Below are 22,451 nucleotides of genomic sequence, written 5' to 3' on the forward strand. Positions count from 1 at the left end.
GACACTCTTTGCGGGCCGGTCCGAGCTATTCAGCGGGCCGGATGTGGCCCGCGGGCCGTGCTTTGCCCAGGTCTGGTATAAATGATGACCTCACAGTAGTTCTAATTGAAATGGGGACTGAACTCCCAGCTGCCTGCAGACATCATTGGTTCAACCAGGAATGCTGGATGTGCGCATGTGTCAACTTATTGAAATATGTATTACTTTTCAACTTCATTAAAGGGACGCACACCTACAACATATTGTGCAATATTTTAAAATACAGATAATCAGATTCTTAATAAATGGCTTTTAAAGGTTATTCCATTTACTTATTTAAGCCAATTCTGAAATTTAATTAGAGATAATGCCCCTTGTGTCCTTGTCTGTGACATATATTTTTCCAGATAAGTACTGTCTCTCAGTGTATTGACCCTGATACTATACAAGCAAGCGTGGGAATTGTGGGAAGCATTCTATAGAGTGACCTTCTGTCATATTGAGAACCCAGCGCAGCCCTTGTTATGTCCAAGCTCTGAGCGACCAGTGACCATTTTCTAATTTCTCCTCCCTTTTTTCCGGCTACCTCTCTACCTTCCTTTCTACATACGCTTCTGTATATGGACACCTGACCCTTAAATCAGCAGGAACTTTTATTAAATCTATAACAGCTTCCACTCTTCTACGAAGGCTTTCCATTAGATTTTTGTTTCTGTGTTTCTGTGGGAATTTGTGCCCATTCATCCAGTACAGCATTTGTGACGTCAGGCAATGATGTTAGAAGAGAAGGCCTGGCTTCCAATCCCCATTCCAGTTTATCCCAAAGGTGATCGATGGGGTTGAGGTCAGGGCTCTGTGGGAGCCAGCCAAGTTCATCTACACCAAATGCATCCAACCATGTCTTTATGGACCTTGCTTTGTTCACTGGGGCACAGTAATGCTGGAATAGGAAAGGGCCTTACCCAAACTCTTCCCACAAAGTTGTAAGCATAGCATTATCCAAAATAAAACACTCCAAACACTGTGGAAAGGGGGAGTTCAACTTCATATTAATGTCTATGTATTTAAACTGCAATGTCATAAAAGTCCCTGTTGGTGTAATGCTCAGGTGTCCCAATACTTTTGTCCATAAGGATGTATGTAGTAACATCTGAGTTGCAGTTGTTTTGTTGTGCAGTAACATACATCATAAGGTTTATTGTGTCTAACTATGATTATACATTGTAAACCTGATATGTCTTTGTAACTTTTTCTACAAAAATCAATAAAACTTAAGTTACAAAAACATTAGAAATGTACTTATTACAATGGTTCTCAATTATTTGGACTATAAAGTGTGAGCCATAAGTATTTGGTGGGCTTAGAAACGTAGGAGTACATGAAGTATCATAGTTGAACCAAAAAAAGCACTTCTTAGACCACAAGTTGATTTAAAATGCTTTTTTCCCCTATTGTCTTAATAAAACCAGTAATCCCATTCAAGTGATGCCGCAGTGATCTGTTTAGCCACACTTCTTATTATAAGGAATGATAAGTTAATTTGCTGAAGGCATTTTTTTGTGCCTGACTTACGCAAAGAATGGAAATGTGCTCTCAAAATTTATTACATTCTTACTTCAAAGAGTAAAAAATATTTCAGACTGAAACAACCTGGAATAGAGATGTAGTGGCTGACTTCCATTATGACTTCTAGTATGAAATCTCAAAGCTCATGTTTTTAAGAACAGAATCCTTGAAACTGAAGTTTTACAATGAAACATCACTGAGGCCAGAAAACATTTTTTGGTAAAAGGAATATGTTTCATTCCAATTCAGACGTTCAGAACTTCAGCTAATGATACCATGGTATATTGTTTTTCAGAAAACATATGTTAAATTTAACCATTTGTTGCGGGTGTCAGGATACCTTTTTTTGGGAAAAAAAACCCTGCATGTATTCCCTGCAACATTTCAGTTGTCCAAATCGGACATGGTCAAAGGCAAGGTCACCTTACCTGAAGTGTCACTTTGCGGTGCATAGTCTGCGTTAGTCATGAGAGGTCAGAGGATGTTCTAAGCTGGCCCTTGCTCCCCACTGCCCACAAACAGCATATAGTTGGAGAAGCTGCCGATTAGTAAGCCTCTGTGATTAGCTTTTTAATGGAAGGCTGAAGTGTACAGCTCAGCAAGTTAGATGTCCATTGAGAGGGGGTAAAGATGGCTGCCAGTCATCTTGGGACGAGATTTGAAGCCCCTTATGGATCTGTGATCATTTTTAGCGATCTTAGAGAAGTGACCTCGTAGGTTTGCATTTTGGGTCCACTTTGCCAACCATGTATCACGTACTTGGTTGCCACTGAAAGGGTTAAGTTATTTAATGAACATATAATAAATTCTTATTGTTTATAACGGTGGCAGGAATGTATGTTTGAACAACTGACTATACTATCTTATTAAACAAGACATACATACATGCATATCTTATGTCAGTGTGACATTTATGTGTATCCAATAAAATTACAAAATGTAGGCCTATTTAAAAAACACTATTAACACTATTAGCTATTAAGAGCCCCATAAAACAAAAAAAGTCCGTCCCTAGTATGTGATGCAAATGAACCCATAGATTTTCAAACAAAAGGCTTCTTTATTTAGTTTGCATAATGTGTAAAATGGCTGCCTGTACCTACTGTACCTTCATATTCTTCACATTGTAGCACAAAATAGTCTTCTGTGTGTGCATTACTGCACATGTACTACTCTTTCATCAATGTTAAATGTCAGTTGGTATAAAGTGGCATTAACCCTTTAGTAAATAGACCATTATTTAATATTGAGTCAAATTAAGTTGATTTAAATAAAAAATGGAAAGGGATTTCTTGAGCTGGCGCTGCCTGTGGTCTATGTTTTAATTTTCCTCATTTATTTTGAAGTATATGCCATCCATTATAGTTGTGCTGTGCCCATTTCACCTAACGTAACATATATACATATCTTTGGGTATATACTTTGAACTCAATCTTCATCACAAAAAAAACTTTCTTTTTATGTAAATAACATCATGTTGTAGTTTGGTGTATTAAAACCACAGAATAAAAATCAAATTAAGCATTTGATATGGCTTAAGACAGAAATAATCAATCTTTAATAGTTTTCCACTGGAGTTATTTATATCCATTATTTCTTAGATCTACTCTTCACCTGGCAAATAATCTAAACACCGAAATGTAACCAAGAACTAAGACTTTTCATACAAATTAGTTTTTTTTGTTTTGCTGTTTTCAATTTCAGTTTCTTATCAGTGCTCATCCTCTGGCATTTTATCGTCTTTGGATTTAATAAACAAAGAGGATAAGAGTGTGCTGCCAGTGGGAATACAATATTATTGTGAAGAATGGTATCCCACAGTTAGAAATGCAGCAGGGAGAATATTGATTTGGGCTGGGACAACGTAGGTATCAGACACTGCTTTCAGACTCTACAAATTCTTGCGCACCTGGTCTGAAAACTAATTTCCAGCATTTTACAGTAATAACAATGGAATCTGAAAAATTCTGTTTTTCCCACCTTCTCGAGAAATGGAAAGACATGTAGTGACCTTACAAACTCATTTTACATTTTCCAACAGTTACAAATAATAAAGCAATTTCTTCTTATTATAATCCCACATATGTTGCTGTATATCATTTGTTGTTATGTATCTGTTCTTCAGTCAAATTTTTATTAGATTTTACCGGAACTAGAAAAATAGCAACTTAAGTGCATGGGTCAACACTGTTTCTTTATACACGAAGCAGATCTAGTTATTTGATTTCTTTAATCTTTCTGTAAAAATCTTTATTTTGGGTGCAAAATCATTTTTCATAAGTTTTTTTGTAGTGAATAAAATAATAAATACAATTTATCTTGTTTTTTTGTATGTAAGCATATTTATCAAAGCATTCTCATTTGGTATTCCTCTTCTTAAAACGCAGTAGTTCATACAACCATAATGCCAAGTCAAATTCGGACAGTTTTGTTTAGATTTTTAAAACATAATTTGTAATGTAAAATTTTTTATACAAATATACATAATAAAAATAGACGCTTTTGTGTCTAACAATATGCATGACAAACATTACTTTAGTCTTTTGTCACCCTATAGTGTCATTGCTGCAATGAAAAGTCAGTTCCATAAGATGTATATCCCCAGCAAGCCCTATTCTCTTCAGGTTCTTTGCAATATTAGTCTTGCCCACATCCACCTATCTCCCACCATCTTTATTCATACTCAAAATACCTATATTATTAACATTGGTTACCTGAAATAGTGGTTTTTTTATATTTCTATAAAGGTTAGGAATCAGGATAACCACAGTTTTGGAATTTAGGGACGCTAGAGGAAGGGTTTCATTGGGCCTTGGCTTATAGGGACTCACATGTAAATTCTATACATACACTTATGCTTATCAGTTTTTTTGTTTTTTTCTGCCCCACCCCCATTTCTTTCCTTACTGGTTAGCTTTTTCCTCCTTAGTTTTTCATCATGAGTTTTTTCATCTTTGTTTCAGCTCAGAATTATTGTACCCCTTCATAGTTGTACCTAGCCCACAAAAGCAATATGAGGCAGCTTGCCTATGTTTCTCTGCAGCAGTTCTTCATTTCCATACGGGCCTACAGGTAGGCGATGCTCATATGCATTGGGTATCATGCATCTCATACAAATGTTAAACATTCCAAGACATTACATTGTCCGAGTATAGGATTTCCTTCAGTATGTAGCAGATAAATCAGGGTTAAGGGTGGAAGAGCTGGGTTAACCCCTTAACGACCTTTGCCGGTTCAGGACCGTCATGGAAAAACGGTCGCTTAACGACCTTTGACGGTCCTGAACCGTCAAAAAATTAAATAAGCTTAGAAAGTGATCAACGATCACTTTCTTCGCTTAAACGGCGTTACTGTAATGCCTCGATGTCGAGGCATTCAGCAAGGCCGAGATCGGCATCAGGGGCCATGTCTGGCCCCTCCCTGGGGCGTCAACAGCCGCCATACATTGTATGGCGGCGGACGCCCGTTTTAAAAGCGTTTAGGAGGCGATCGTTGATGGAAAGGGTTAAAATAACAGCAATTTGAATACCCTGGGGTGTCTAGTTTTCAAAAATATATGGTTTGACGGGGTTAAATTGAGTTAACCAGATTCAAAGATATTCCAAAGAGGAGATGGAGGCAGAATGACCAGATGCTAAGTCTGTGTTGCCTCAAAAGTAGCCCTTTACCAGCCAAACAATCTAACAAACCCATGTATGTGGGGTATCGCTGTACTCAGGAGATGTTCCTGAACACACATTGGGGTGTTGTTTGACAGTGACATATACCAGAACCTGTATATCTATAACTAAAGTACAATTTGTGTGAAAAAAAATAAAAAAAAATTACTATTACAAAGTTTGACAAAGTGTAGTTGTATAACTGTTGCATGGAAAGGGTTAAAATAACAGCATTTGAAATACCCTGGGGTGTCTAGTTTTTAAAAATATATGGTTTGAATGGGTTAAATTGAGTTAACCGGCTTCAAAGATGTTCCAAAGAGGAGATGGAGGCAGACTGACCAGATTTTTTAAAAAAGGTTTGGAAAAAATACTTATTGCCCTATAACTTACAAAAAACAGCAAAAAAACATAAAAACATTGGGCATTTCTAAACTCAGGACAAGTAGTAGAATCTACTAGTTTTTTTACTTGCTTTTTTAGGTGAGTAAAAGATTTTTCAAATAAAAGTCATAAAATGTGTTTTTTTTCAATTTTTCACCATGTTTTTTTTATTTTTTTATAGTAAATAAGATGATACGCCCATCTTGTCCTGAAAAAAACAATATATAACTTATGTGGGTACACTAAATGGGTGAGGAGAAAATTACAGCTGAACACAAGCACCACAAAAGTATTAAAACAGCCTCGGTGCCAAAGGGTACAAAAAGAAGAAACGAGCCCGGTCCTTAAGGGGTTAAAGTATATATTGGTCGTGATATTGTCTTAAGGTTTTATATGCAATTTTGGGACCCTTCTGTGTGTCCTATCAATCTCCATAGTATGTGATGCAGATTACACCTTTCCAAACCATGCTTTTATCCACATTTCCTCTTGCAGAATATTAGTTTTATTTAGAGGCATCCCCAGAGTGAGAACATGTTCTAAAACAAAATATTTTGTCCACACCTTTAAATGACCTTATATCAAGTGTGAAAAGGAGGGGTGGTCGGCCTCTAGATTTCTTCAGCAGCAGATAAAGTTAGGAAATATCGGAGCATATGGTACTTTAAAGAATTTACATTCTTCAGGACAGCTTGTGTCTTACCTTTAGAGCTGAGCTGGCTGCCTGTCAACTCGTGTTTTCTATTACAGCTGGAAGAGTATGCTCACTGGAGTGGTTTGGAAAGACTCTTAGCAGCTCACATACCATAATTCTTCGATCGGTACTAACCAGTTGATCCAAGCTAAACAGCACCCAAGTGACATATTATATGGTTATTATGAGTGTGTAATGTTTATTTATGCTCCAGGCACAATGTTAACAGGTTGTAAATCCAGACAGATTAACTATAGTCCTTTGGGTTATTCAGAGTTAGGGAGGATATCAGTATCACTTCATTTCTCCTTTTCTTGTGTTACTCTCCATCTTGCCTTTGTATATTCTTTCTTTCCCTTTCTTCTTTCTCCTCATTCTTTCCTTTATTTTTTCCTCACTCTTTTGCTCTCCCACACACATTCCTTTCTTATTTTTTTAATATTCTTTCTTTTGTTTAGAAAGCATCACTATAATGGGGTTGCCAAATCATGTGTAAATAAGTAACACTTTTAAACAGAGGGAGAAGTCATACTTGATTCCATGTAGAGACACATTTTCATACCTTACTTGATCCCTTTCCCTTCTAGTGGTTTTTTCCTTCCTCCTTCTCTATCTTTAGTCCCCAGCAAAAAAAGATTGTAGTTGTAGTCAAGGATAAGGTTTAAACAAATTGATCCTAAGAGGCACTGAATTGCAGGAACTGTGGGCAAAAGAAACAAACAAAAGTGACTACTGATGTACTGATTGGCTATGAAAAGCATAAGGCAGCAACTCTGTTGCCCATTACCTCTATGTTGCCACCTTCTCCACTGAGTGCCTGCAATGGCATTTTATGCTAGTGCTGCACTTCTTAAGGATGCACACAGTGGATACAGCATGCTATGGATGCTGTCTGGACCCGCCTCCCCAAGCCCATTCGGGCGCAGCTTCCAGATGCCACCACTTCCATGCTGACCAAAAAGGGGGGGAATCTTCCGCGCTGTGACTAAAAGAGAACCACAGAGAAGCAGAACCAAACACATACAGAATGAAAATTACAGTACAGTAACAATGGGAGGGAGGGAGGGAGGGACAATGCCTGACCTTAGGCTCCAGGCAGGAAAAGAGGTAATAGTGTCCTTGTCCTCAACTTTTAAACCCTAGCCTGCAACAATGTTGTGCCCCACTGTCCAATAAGGGGCAAAGCTATCCTGACGTCCCAATGACCTGACCTGGGCCAGCAGTCATATTCCCCCTTTTCGTTATATTCCTTTATGTGTCACTGTGCATGGTATACTATATTTTAAGAATAATTTATTCTTGTAATTAACTTATCTCCACAGTCCTTCTCAATGCAAGTCACTTGCATTCAATAGAAGGCTTTCATAACATATCAATCTGCCTGATACTTTTCTATAACACCTAATTTTATTAATCTCTAGCTGTCAGACTAACAATCCATTTGTTGTGCACGGGATACTATCAAGAAACAGCTAGATGTTCAAGTACTCTTATAGTTAGAAATTGAAACCCAGGGATTGCAAATAATAAGAATTAAATAGAACCAATCATGTTTGTATATTTAAGGCAGTATTAAACTGCACTGTATTACCATACAGTTAAAGGTAAGAGTGACACAGTGAAATTGTTTCATAATATATTTAACATGTAGTTTATAGAGACATATTTAGTTATAGGTTGTTGATCTAGACAGAAATCAGATTTTGGAGTCAAGAAGAATGTTTTCCCTTTTTTGTGGTACAATTGTAAATTGCTTCAATGAAGGTTTTTTGCAGCCTTCTGGATCAACAGCAATGTTGAACTTGATGCACTTGTGTCTTTTTTAACCTAAGCTACTAAGTTGGACCATGGAGGGGCAGTGGACTTAAAGCTTCTCCTCGTCAAGATCTGGGCAAGATCTGTCAGGGAGAAGCCTTACAGCAGGGGATACTATGGACTCTGTCTGTACCCCATGATACATGACTAATGACTGGAAGATACAGACAGGGCTTCATAGTACATGTAGGACTGGAGAGTACCGACCGGATGGATAAGTGCAAACAGGACTGGTTAGCACAGACAGGACTGAGCACTGAGTAAGTACTGCGCACCAAGGCAGGATTGCAGCTTAGCCAGGCAGAACAGACTAGAAGCCTACGGATAGGGTAGAAGCTGGATAGCCCTCAGGACAAGGTGCTGGACAGGATGGCCCTCAGGCAGGATGCTTGGCAGGATCGCCGTCAGGCAGGACGCTTGGCAGGATGGCCCTCAAGGCAGGGCGCTTGGCAGGATGGCCCTCAAACCAGGGCGCTTGGCAGGATGGCCGTCAAGGCAGGGCACTGCAAATACCAACAAATCAGGGGGCCAAAGACAAGTCACACAATGCATATTAAATCTTTGGTGGCCCTGTATGGGATTCTAGACTGTATTTTTAATGGCTTTGAATCTCTGTAATAGACTTGTACACACCAAGCATCTCCTTAAAAAGGCACACCAGGTGGAGGAATGAGAGACGGGGGTTTTTGTAAGATGAGCTACTACTTAAGTAAAAGTTGCACAAACCAAAGATAATTAAGAGAGGTAACAACACCAGTAACATTTAAGTGGAGCCTATTTCAAGTTCTGTTGGATGCACAGGAGAAACATCTCTAATCTTGGCACAATACACTGTTTATTTTTTAGCACACTGTTTATTTTTTAGCACACAAACCAAACTTATTTCATTTGCCGAGGCAGTCTACAATGCAATATACTGTCATAAACAGTTCATTTTCAAAACTTTTAATAAAATTTCATTGACTTTTGCCAGCAGCCTCGTGTTATATTTATTCCATAGGTGTGCAGTTGGATTTGCTGTCTAGCATGAAAGGGTTAAAGTATTACTGCACCCCAAGGAACAGTATTGTAATTTCATATCTGGTGAACAAAACAAAGTAATTAACCCTAACATTGCAATAGGCCTCAGGCATTCTTAGTAAAACAAAACAGGAGAGATTTCTAACAAGAAATTAATCATTTCTGTAACGCATCCTTAAATGCCCAAGTTACTTAAAACTTGTGAAACTAAGTTTTATTTTGAATTATAGATGATTTAATACCAGGTCAGTGAGAAGGGCTAAGCTAGAGGGCAGGATATTTCTGATACGGGTCTGTTGTTTTTGCATAAAAAAACTGAACTATATTCACATGTGCAGTTATCATAAATTATTAACATAATATATGCTTGAGATCGCAAAAAAGCAAAAAATGCATATTTTGAATATTTATCTTTGCATTTTCAAAAAAGGGCCTTTGGCTGATCTCCCATTATGATGAGATAAAGGTGATTCATTATATGGATCATAGAGTATTCTGTATGACATATAAAACCGTAATAAGTGTGACAATTTTTCTCCATAAAATCAGTTGCTGAAGTTATTCAACCAAAGAAGAGTGTACTCTAAAAATAGTTAAGATTTAAGATATTTTTGCAGTAAAAATAAGAAGTTAATAGACCAAGACATGAGTTAAGCATGGTATTCAGGACTGCAGAAATCTGTTGTTTAGAAAATTAGCTGACTGATATTTTAGCAAGAGGTAATTGGAAAAGTTTTTTTAACACACTACCAGCAATCCGAGCAGTGCAGTTACTGGTCAAAAAAGTGTATTGGCCCTCTCATGAAGGTGAGAATGTGGCAGGGTTAGGTAACGTAATATTAGGTGACCTTGCATTAAAAACAAAGCTGCTGTCAGGAGGTGTGAGCAGCTAAAAAGAAGGTAACAGGGTAATGGGGTAAGAGAGGGTGGCTGGGATTAAGAAAGTGAGAGGGTTTCTGTATGTATGTGTTAGCATGGGTTTGTATGTGTAAGTGTGTGCTAGGGTGAGTATGTGTTAGTGTGTGTTAGCGTTAGTGTGTAAATGTAAATATGTAAATATGTGTGCTTGGGCCAGAAAGTGTCAGCTATGCTCTGCCTGGGAGTTGATTTGCTTACTAGTAAGTATAGTTTTAGCTTTCAATAGTGTTTTTTAAATTGTATCCCACTTCATTGTGCCCATTATTTTCTCAATTATTGAATGCTGATCATGAACCTACCATGTCGAGGACTTATCCAGCAATAAGTGTGATATTTGAGAAAAAAGGCATTTGGGCTAAAAAAAAAGTGTCCTTGAACATTGGATGATGTGCTGTTCTAATTGAATACATTTTACTTTTAAAGCACATTTAAATATGTTACATCGGTTATGTTAATATCTAGTAAAAGTTGTTATAAAATAAAGGCTAAAACATTACTACCTATTTTTGTTTAATATTTTTGTCAGAACTTCTCTTTCCAGTGATATTCTGGGTGCTATGCCATGCACGTGTATAACATAACTTTGCTCAAAAAAGCAAATTATATTTTATTTCTACATGTTCTCCTCCAAATAAAGCCCTTTTATTTTGTAATGGTGCCACCAATAGTAGAAGAAAACTCTGTATTCCTGCCCTGCCTACTGACAACAGATAAAACTAGGTCGGCTTTGCCATTATTTATTCCCAGAAAGAGTCAAATCTGAAATGTTACTGTTTTTTGAAGAAACGGTCTTTATTTTTCATTTTGTTTTACATGACATGTCTCTTGAGGCACCTGCATCCCGGCCCATTCAGTGTGGTGGCTTATAAGCTTCTCTAGCAGATATCATGGCAGTGGCACAGATGGTTTGTGGCTGACTTTGATCCCAAAGCCACTTGCAAAAAATGTCTCCCAAGTACCCTTCTTTATCGATTATAGTCCCTCTTAGGGACTTAGGTTCCTATATCTCTCTGTTCTTAGACTGACTTAGGTCATCTGGCAGCTGCTGGGTGAGTGAATGAAATACTGCTAGGATTTCATTCAGCAGTCAGTAAAGCAACTGAATTTGATAACTAAAAAAATAGCATGACTCTCTCTTTGACAACACAAGTGTTTGATTTCTATTATTGGAGCTGATACTGGCACTAACTCTATTCATGCACTAAAGAAAACCTTTGGTTTGATTTACTTTGCTGTTCACAATACTATTTTAAATACAAACAGGCTGCTATAACCCATAAATCTGAGCACAATAAAAGGCATCTGCAGAGGAGCAGATGGAGGATGCCAGCTGTGAACCATGTAAGTTATTCTTCCAGTTTAAGAATTCTATCTCATGTAGCTGAACTTATAGCAGTTCAAATTTGGATGTACGGAAGCTTGAAACGCCTTGAAAATAAACATTGTGTCACCAAAAGGGTATTTCAGTATTTCATCAAAGAGACTGGACACAGAAACAAGGAAACACAGAACCTGCCCATTTTTCCTAATCTAAAACCCAAACACTATTTGGTTCTTGGTTTTGTTTTATGTTCAGCATAGCCTTACATCTATCTCATGCATGTTAACCTTCTACTGTATTATTTTCTGGATCTCTGGAAGGCTGTTCCACTTATCTACCACACCTTAGTGAAAAAAAAAAGTTTATTTTGATGTTTAGCCAAAATGTAGGTCATACTAATTGTAAAAAGCAAAACTTTATAACATGGTTCTAGATCAATCACAGCTTTAGCCTGCATTTTAGTTAAAGAGAAGAACATGGAGCATTCTGGGTTCTTGCAAATAAATATGATTTATTGTCATGTTCCTTTAAGGTCAATATATCTTGATGGACTTTGTTGTAGAATGGATTTTAGGCAAGGTTTTTTTACCTAGTATTTCTTAGCTAGTTTTTTGAATGGCTTTCCCTGTTATTTTGATTGATGTTGTATGGATCAGGTGCATTGCCAGCATTTGAAAATTGTTAGGTTTCTACCAAGTTCTGCTTCACGCATGTCAGTGTCTATATGATTTTATAAAGATTACTATGGAGTTGTGGAAGGCCCTGCTACTGGATGCTTTATTCTCACATAGTACCATATTTTTCAGAAACCATGTTACAATGAATGTCTGTCTTTCTATTTGTCTTTATATTTTGCCCTCATATATGAGTATACAAATTTCAAATATGAAAGTTTAGATTTACCCTTCTCCCAAGGGGTTTGTAAGTATAATTTTGAGGTGGGTGTTGAAATACTGCCAAGACAGCCCTGTCCCATCAATGCATGGACTTCATTAGACCTCTGAAGGTGTGCTGTGGCACCAAGACATTAGCAGCAGGTCCTTTAAGTCATGTAAGTAGGTGGGACCTCCATGAATGCATCATGGTGCTGTGTGTTCTCCAGGTAAGCGACGCACATGCACCCGACCATCCACGTGATGTAAAAGAAAATGTGATTCATCAGACCAGGCCACCTTCTTCCATTGCTCCGTGGTCCAGTTCTTATGCTCACGTGCCCAATACAGGCGCTTTCGGCACTGAACAAGGGTCAGCATGGGCACCCTTTCTGGTTTGCGGCTACGCAGCCCCATAAGCAACAAACTGCGACGCACTGTGTGTCCTTTCTATCAGGACCAGCATTAACTTTTTTCAGCAATTTGGGCTACAATAGCTCGTCTGTTGGATTTGACCACACAGGCCAGCCATCGCTCCCCACGTGCATCAATGCGCCTTGGCTTTTGATTGGTACTGACCACAGCAGACCGAGAACACCCCATAAGTACTGCAGTTTTGGAGATGCTCAGATCCAGTCGACTAGCCATCACAATTTGCACCTTGTAAAATTTTCTCAGATCCTTATGCTTGCCCATTCTTCCTGCTTCTAACACATCGATTTTGAGGACAAAATGTTCACCTGCTGCCTAATATATCCCTTTGACTGAGTAATGTTATGGCTGATCGATGTATATACTGTATATATATATATATATATATATATATATATACTGTGTATGTATATATATATATTAGGGCTGCAACTAACGATTATTTTAATAATCGATTAGTTGGCCGATAATTTTTTCGATTAATCGATTAATCGGATAAAAAAAACAATATGCAAATTTTTTGTTTATTTAAAATTTTATGAACTGGATGTTAAAAAACAACTTAAAATTTACATTAACATTCTTATTTTGTTATGATTTAATAAAAAACAATATTTTCAAAGTACAAGAACCCAAACACAATATTTATGAAACAAAATAACCCCAAACATTCTGAAAAGAGGTGGACTATTACTGTTCAAGAAACTTTGCCCCAGCCCTGGCACTTTGCACCCAGCACTTTGCACCCAGCACTTTGCACCCAGCCCTGGCACTTTGCACCCAGCCCTGGCACTTTGCACCCAGCACTTTGCCCCACCCCTGGCACTTTGCACCCAGCCCTGGCACTTTGCACCCAGAACTTTGCACCCAGAACTTTGCACCCAGCCCTGGCACTTTGCACCCAGCCCTGGCACTTTGCACCCAGCTTTTTGCACCCGGCACTTTGCACCCAGCACTCAGCACTTTGCCCCAGCCCTGGCACTTTGCACCCAGCACTTTGCACCCAGCCCTGGCACTTTGCACCCAGAACTTTGCACCCTGGCACTTTGCACCCAGCCCTGGCACTTTGCACCCAGCCCTGGCACTTTGCACCCAGAACTTTGCACCCTGGCACTTTGCACCCAGCCCTGGCACTTTGCACCCAGCCCTGGCACTTTGCACCCAGCCCTGGCACTTTGCACCCAGCACTTTGCACTGTGCCCCTGCACCCAGTCTCCAACTCTGCCCTGCACCCAGCCCTGCCCCCACACTCACACCCTGCACCCACTCTGCCCTGCACCCACACTCACACACTGCACCCACTCTGCCCTGCACCCAGTCTCCAACTCTGCCCTGCACCCAGTCTCCAACTCTGCCCTGCCCCCACACTCACACCCTGCCCTGCATCCCCTGAAACCCCAACCCCCCCCCAGCGAACCGCTCTGTGCGAAGGGAGCCACTCGCACAGAGCGAACCGCTCTGTGCGAAGGGAGCCACTCGCACAGAGCGAACCGCTCTGTGCGAAGGGAGCCACTCGCACAGAGCGAACCGCTCTGTGCGAAGGGAGCCACTCGCACAGAGCGAACCGCTCTGTGCGAACGGAGCCACTCGCACAGAGCGAACCGCTCTGTGCGAACGGAGCCACACGCAACTAAAAGAAGGCGGAGAGTGCAGCGGAAGCGGGGAACGCTCGCGGAGGTAAGTAAAAGGAGCCGAGTGCTCCAACAACGAATCGATCACTCGATTAATCGATAACGGAAATCGTCGACAACGATTTCCGTTATCGATTATTATCGATTTTATCGATTCGTTGTTTCAGCCCTAATATATATATATATATATATAACATAATGATGTGTAAATACTAGACTTGTGCATTCGTATTCAGGAGAACATGAAAATGAACACAAATGTTGTGTTTTCGTTGTTCAAACCGAATAAACTAATATGGCGGCTGCTAAACATACACGAAGACACACAACACAAAGAATCTTTGTGGTCGTCTTCGTTAGCCTACCTTGTCTACGTAGCATCGCAGGGGTTAATGGGAACAGGAATCCGTAGGATCGTGCTATGACTTAAAGGTCCGTGTAAGCGACTCTATTGGTCGCCTGCACTGAGCTCCTCTGGCATCAACCAATGAAGGACAGCTGCCCTTCATTGGTTCATGGCAAAGGAGCCCCCTGCTGGAGACCAATAGAGGACCTTTAACTCATGACACCGAAGCCATTTGTTTCCCCAGGCCAAGTTGCATCGAGGTGTACCTTGCCCTGCGCTTTGCCAGTTGGACTAAAATCACCGTACACCAGTGTTGATCATTGTTAACCTTGTTTTCATATGTCTGATCACTGTACAAATATACATAAATCAGAACAACAAAGGAGTTAGAGGTGAATTCCTCAGGATGTGATCCACAGAGCAGCCCTGTGAACACATTCATGGCAATCATTTTCCCTCAAATCTGGATAATTCAATATGGACATTTTCCAAAAATAGGCTATTTATGAAAATCAGTATCCAGATCCAATTGTGATAACGTTCTAGGGCCTGTCAGACTTCACCTCTGTGGTTGCAGGAGACCTTCTCTTCCCCTAGGTCCATCTTTTTCTGTCTGCGAGGAGACATACTACTAGGTGTACCTTGCTGTACCCAGCCGTGTGATGGCATGAAATCATTGAACTCCAGACTTTCATTCAGACATGACCTTTGTTGTTGTAGCCTCAAGTATTATTTCAGTGTGTCTCTTCTTTGTACCAGGCTCAGCTTGTTCCTGTTGACGCTGCATATTGTCTCTTCATCAGTCTTTGTTCCTTATGAGACTGCTCTACGGATCCAGACCCAGCTTGTTTCTTGTTGTTCTACAGCTTTAAAACTATTGACCCATTCCTGTTGGCATTCCCTCCAGCTTTCTTCAGTGCAGCCGGGTCCTGTTCTTATCTTCATTGTAGCTGTCACTGCCTTATCTTTGCATCAGATTTCCAATTCCTACACTCACAGGACCTACAGTATGCTGAAAATGGGAGAAAATGTCAAAAAATAAAATATTACAACACATTTTAATATATGGACCCATTAATCATTATGATTTTTTCTCCTGTGTTTAAGGTTATGTACAGAAAGAAGAGAAGGCCATGCATTTTTTTAGCCAGTATATTCTTCAGTGCATATGTAAATTTCAAGAATTTGCATAATTTTGCATAGGAGGCTGCTGACCAAAAGCCTTTTTCTACCATTCTTTCTGCTTCAAGCAAATCGTTATTATGTATATGGTTGGCCAGAGAAGATGCACACATATCGAAATGCTGTTTGCATACATTAGGAGAAAAGGCTTATTGCGTATGCTGTCTGGCTATATAAAAAATTTATTATTTTTTTCACGGCAACTGTTAATCTACAAAATTGTACCCAGATTGCTACATGTACAAGTGTTAGGCATAATCAGAGGTGAATTTAAAACCCAAGACTGTTAATTTCTATGATAAAGTGAAATTTGCATAGATAAGTGTATTTTTGAATGAGGGTATATGTATGTGTGTGTCTATATGTATATAATCTAAACACACATACTCTGATGAATTTAACACTTTTGTAAATAAATGCAGCATTAGAATTAGAATTATTAGTAGAATTAGCCTAGCAGGATTGGACTGGGCAATCAGGTTTTTCCTTCACTGATAGCTGTTGCAATAGAAAGTGTAAATATTCAGATTCTCAGGAACAGTATATAAGATGTATCTAAAAATTGGCTATTTAAGTAAGTGCTGAGCTTAACCATGCCACTAGGAAAACACAAGCTAATAGCCCATGGAACAGAGACTCTAAAAGAGAAATCTAGGCTTATGCCCACTCTTCTAAAAGTCATGCTTTTCAATGTCCCAGAGGGAGCCCAAGTGATATACTGGTAGTTGCCATATGTACATTTTTGAGCTTCACCAATTAACACATTCACAATGTAGAGTATGAGTACAAGACCCCACAATAGATGCAGAAAACTTTTTTTTTAGTTTTGTTTTGTTTATGCTGTTCCATAAAATAAAGCAATTAAGAATGAAATGAGGATAAATATGTTCATCACAGTCACTCCATCTGTCTGTAAACAGCACTTTTTAACAGCTCTTGTATCACTCATTGTAGAGCCAAGGTGAAGAAAGGTGTCAACATTTTGAATGTGAAGATCAGTGACCCCCTGCAGTGGGACATTCAGCAGGAGCTTGGGAATGGAGGCAAACACTCAACCACTGCAGTGATCTGCCAAAGAATAGGACCAAGCCCCAGGAGCAGGTAACATGTCTACTACCTTTGTAGGAATTTGCCTGCCGAGGCTGTTAAACCTGGAGCTTGGAATAATAGAGGCACTTCGGTTAACAGCACTTCCATCTGGTTATAGGCAACAGGACATTCATTTCTAGTGTAGGCAGTAAACTGGAATGGCCTGTACTTCGTCTGACAATACATTTTCACAACGCTGCCTTTATTACCACTTTACACCGCATCTGTATGTAATATTTTGGTATACCATCTGGTAAAACCCCATATTACTTGTGATATTCACAATTGTTTCGATTGGAGCCCAGTACCTTGTAGATATGTATATTTTTATTTATATAGTGACATCAGATGTACTTTTTTTGTTGCAGAATACAGGAGCTTCAAAAGGTGCAATTGTTAAACAAACATTATAAAAGGGACTGCAGTATGCGCTTATGCACTAGCATAGCAGGTCCCTGTCCCACAGAGTTTACAGTCTAATCAAGTTGGCAGGAGATACAGTCAAATACACATAAGATTATGATTTTTTTTAAAACACGAGAAGCACATTATTACAGTAAATTGGATAATGGATTAGATTTTTCACATTTTGTTTATGAAAAAATGAACAAAAACTATGGAAATAGCTCTAAAGAATAACTCTGTGTCTGCAAGGCAATAAGACACTTCAGATTCAATTTTAGAGTGTTCAGCCCTAGGAGAATAAACATACCTCAGCATTAAAACAACATATATATATGTTGTTTGATATATAACTTGCTGCAGTCCCAGCAGTATTTGCATAATATCTAATTAACCCATGAAAAATGGTAAGCACCGATTATGCAAATGAAAGTTAATGTCCTAATTACCATCAACTACATTAGCCTTTGTAAGTAGGTATGTAATTTTTTCTAAGCAAAGTCGTGTTTGTATATCGTAGTGTTTTATTTAGAGAATTAAAGCGGATCAGGGCATTCAGGAAACTGGAACCATACCCCTATTAGCACTCACTCAGCGCTATTAGATACTGTGCATACAGCGGAAACAAGAATTTACTGTCATTTGTTTGCTTCAATTGTATCAATTTGGGGTGTCCAGCTGAGGTTTTGATGCAGTGGCACTCACATCATTTGTAATGTTGGTGCAGCATCACAAACACCTATCTAATATAAGTATCCCTAAAATTAAAATATATTAACTACAAAATCAACTGGATCCAGAGAACCACCAACTTTTCAAATAATTGCCTTGCATTGAAATACCATGAGATAGTTGAGTACATGTACTGCAAATATCATTGTTTTAATTAGTGTATAGAAGGTATCTATCTAAGTATATGCTAAATACAGTGATACATATGTTCACTTCATTTACATGTCCCCAGCCCAATATTTTTTTATTGGTGCAATAATATTTATTTAGTCTTGTAGTAAAAGTTCAAAACAAACGTTCAGAAGTGTTTGAGCCAGTTTAACAGACTTCCATGTGTTATTGAATATAAGTACCGTATTACTTAGTAACAACTATCCATTATGGTGTGCTACGGTTCCGTTTTATGTTTCCATATTTGCGTCTGTATATTTCTATGACTATAAAAATAAATAGAGCTTAAAGACATGACATAGTTTTACATGCATACGATGTCATAATTAAGGTGTTACAGAAAAGGGGTATAATTGTTAATCTGTTCAAATTTGAAGGTGTTCATGGGTAAAATACACAAAAGTGATACTAGAGACTCATATCAGACTCTGACAATCTCATAATGAATCTTGGAAGTGTTAGAGAACACGTAAACATTGTTTTAGAAATGATTTGTGTCTGGCAGGGTTTAGAGGGGGGATGCAAGAGAAATATAGATCTGTATATTGTTGGTGACAGATGGATAAGCTGCAGGTTTGGAGATTTTTTACTGAGCAACATAGTTTCAAGCTATGAAAATATAAATACTCTTCTGCATTGACAGCTGTCTACCATAGTTCAGAAATCAGATACGATGAGAAGTATCGCATAAAGCCACGTTTAAAGGCTATGGCTAAACACCTAGCCAGAGTGATAGAATCAGCACCTTGAGGTAGGACAGCTCCTTGTAGCAACAAAAGAACAAACCAGATCTCTTAAGGTGTCTTCCTTAGGTATCTGCGGGATTTCAATATGCTTCAATAATTGTAAACATAGAAAATGTACAAGATTGTGAAACATTTAGATCACAGAGGTTTGGTGTACTACAAGCTGCAGACTATGCATTATTTATCGGTGAAAAGATTGTCAGATTGATATGGAAAAGATACAAGCGTCACCTTCTGGGCAGGTTAATTAAACCATTGATGGATTTATTTTACAGTACATATAGAAGAATAGAGAAGACTTGGGGAAGGAAGAATACAGCGATGCCAGTTTAGCCACCCTTTGACAGACATCTCTACTTAACTGAATCAGAATGATATATTGACTTATCTAAACTAACAAGGAAATGACAACAGCATCAAACTAGGCTTCAGTGGTTTTATGATCATTAGCTGATAAGTTCTCTTCAATTGGTACGGTGCCAAAACATATAATTTATTCATAAAGATTTAAACTCCCTGTTATTTCTATCTTATTTTTTCACTCTCTTACAAATGTAATCCTGTACCCCAACGTATCTTTCCTCAATGTTTTTTTTTTTTCTGGCGTTTACTTATAATCAAATGTACGTGAGAATTCTGAAGTCAATGTCCTCAAAGCAAATTCCTGCCACTCCAAGGGTATATCCAGTGGTATGTAAGTTTTACTTTTTTCATGGCTCAGCAGGTGATCAGAAGTCCCGCTGCACTACAGAAGTTTATTTTTTCCTGTGGTTGCTAAAGGGGAGCACATATGGGATATGTGTTTAGCTAAATTGGCCTCCATAGCTTCTAAGTCCTCTTAAATAGGTTAATTTATTGTACAAAGCATATACACATACAGCACTAATTGATGACCAATGTCTGGATGATGTAATTTGAGTGCTATAGGTTATTCCTGAAAATGATGGAGGAGAGTGTGAGTAGTCATAGAGGTAGAGGTTTAGCTTTCCATGTCCTGTGAGTTTTTATACCCTTTTTTTACAGCTGTCAGTTTGAAGTGCGCTCGGAGGTTTGAAGTTAACGATAGGGAGCAAATATTTGATTGATTAGTAGCTATTTCAGAAAAGTATTTCGCTCTGATGATAACTTTCCTTAAAGGGGAACTCCCACTTTAGTTATTACTAGTATCAGATTACAAATGACTCTTAAAATATTGTGTTGATTTCTTTTTTAAAACAGTTCCAGTTTTTGTATAATGTTTTCAGGCTGCTGTATATTAGCCATTCATTTGTGGTTTGAGTTATTCTATCCCAATCCACTAGGCAAAGATCCTGACTGCTTAATAAACTGCCTGTGATAAACAATAGAATGTCTCAGTCTTCATCACTCAGCCCAGACTATATAGAGGAACAGACTTCATTGGCATTGCCATAAAGAATAAGCTCAGTTTTGTTTAAGCAGAGAAAGTCACCCAAATTGTGACATGACTGACTATAATGGTAGCCTCCAGGTCTGCAGCTAAAGCAAATGTATTGGAAATAAGATATAAAATTAGGTTTTTGTTAGCGCTGACCCACTTATGGAATATTATGGAGAAACCTTATTTTCCATTGGGCTTTAAATAATCAGACAGTAGATACACTTTGGTGCATACAAATAAAGAGTTAAACAATCTAATACTAATATTTCTGTTTATACATTTTCCTATGAATTATATTTGCATATGGGTGTTTAGTTTTAAAAACCCTGCAGTGAAAACATGAGTTGCTATTGAAGTAGGGCCTGATGAATATGTGGTTATATTTTCCGAAAAGTTACAGTGACATTTAAACACTTAGCAGTTCATCAATTGCATATTGACTGACTGTTCCAAGGGCAGCTGTCTACCATGCAGTGTGCCGTGTGGATGATAAAGCAAACTCATGCCAACATCTTCTCTCTCTCTCTGAGTACAGTATATTGTGTTCAGTGAGGGCTACAGGAAAAATGCCATGCTTTGCATGAGAATATATTCCATTCTCTTTTCTTCTCATTCAATTGGAATGAAAAGATGATTATCTGTGTGTTAAGAAACATTCATAATGGTGCCCTGCTAGACAGATGGTCTAGAGACACAAGCCTTTGGGCATCTTAAGTATAAAATAAACTGCCAAACCTAAATACGGCAATCCATCTGTCACCATCCCTCTAATATAAACATTTAAGCAGCGGGCGATGCTTTGACGTTTGGTAGATTCTACTTGAAGGGCACCAGATCACAAATATTGCTTACACTGTAGATGATATTATTAGGATGTACATATACAGTGATTAACAGCGTGTCTAACACGTTTCGCCATTAGATACATGAGACATTAAATTCAGAGCTGTGTCTTTTACTTTGTAACAAGCTTGTAGTGTTGTGTTCTGTTTATCCAGGGAATGTAGTATTCAAGAGCTTGCAGCAGACTTACATCTCACCCTCTGTTTTATTCTGCACCTCTGACCTTATTCATTAGAATTGCTTATAGCAGCTGTTTTATTTCTAGGTAGCAAGCCGTGGAAATAAATTAAAAGACTACATACTCATGTGTGTTCATTTCTGGGGGGAAAAAAACACAGCAAAGTGATGTTAGTGGGGATAGATTATTACATTATAAGTAGATGAGTGTCATAAGCTCATTTCACTTCAGTAACACATTTTAGATCTAACAACCTCCAAGTTGGTTAAAGCAGGAAGAAAATGCAGCACTTGTAAAAAGGTAGATTTGTATTTTTATGTATGTTTGCTACATTCAATAGGAATTGGCCAATAATTATGCAAGATTATTATTTTATTGGACAATTATAAATCTTATGATATGAATTGTATATGTCACGTCATCACATCACTCCAAAAAAAATTAAACCTACTGTCACAACCCACAGGGGGGTCTAGTGCTGAAAGAGGGAGTCCAGCATGCAAAGCAGTACACAGTAGAACACATCCAGTAGAGAGACAAAGATTAATGTAATCAATATCTGAGGAATCCATGGCCTGGTCTGGTGGTACAGATGCATGGGTGGATCCAAGTGACAAGCAGGCATGACAAACAGGAGCAAAAGACAGGGATGCAGGCAAGTACGGAACAAACCAAGAATACAAATGAAACCAACAGACTAGCTATAGGCCCTGACACTAATGCAAGTACGGGAAAGTTTAGTTTATCATATGACTATAAGATGTAAGATCGCCACCACTTTACATTACTTCAAATCAAGTCCTGATACTAACCCTAAATTTAAAAAAAAAAGAACACGTAAAACTAAAACATGGGAAATAGACCTAGGGTGCTTACCTGCCGCAGGTAGGAAATAAACAGAGGAACAGGGTGAGGCAGGTTAAATACCAAGGGCAGAGAAACATAAAATACGACACCGAGTCTAACGTCTACCAGTCCGATGTGGCTCACTCATTCTTCCATCTACATTATTTGTGACAATGCTATATGCTAAGAAAAGTGTTACAAAACAGACAAAAATATATAACCTTAT

General features: G+C 38.5%; 1 protein-coding gene across 1 annotated transcript in view; it reads left to right on the plus strand.

The window, feature by feature from the left end:
• Positions 1 to 22,451, plus strand: part of TMEM132C (transmembrane protein 132C) — a 132,274-nt gene that overhangs the window by 38,969 nt on the left and 70,854 nt on the right. The window contains exon 3 of the mRNA XM_089491039.1: positions 16,774 to 16,920. Coding sequence (XP_089347165.1) covers positions 16,774 to 16,920 — 147 coding nt within the window. The remainder of the gene's footprint in view (positions 1 to 16,773; positions 16,921 to 22,451) is intronic.

The sequence above is a fragment of the Sceloporus occidentalis genome, unplaced genomic scaffold, assembly GCF_023333645.1.
Source record: "Sceloporus occidentalis isolate IW3139 unplaced genomic scaffold, rSceOcc1.0.p SCAF_48, whole genome shotgun sequence".
NCBI classification, from domain to species: Eukaryota; Metazoa; Chordata; class Lepidosauria; order Squamata; family Phrynosomatidae; genus Sceloporus; species Sceloporus occidentalis.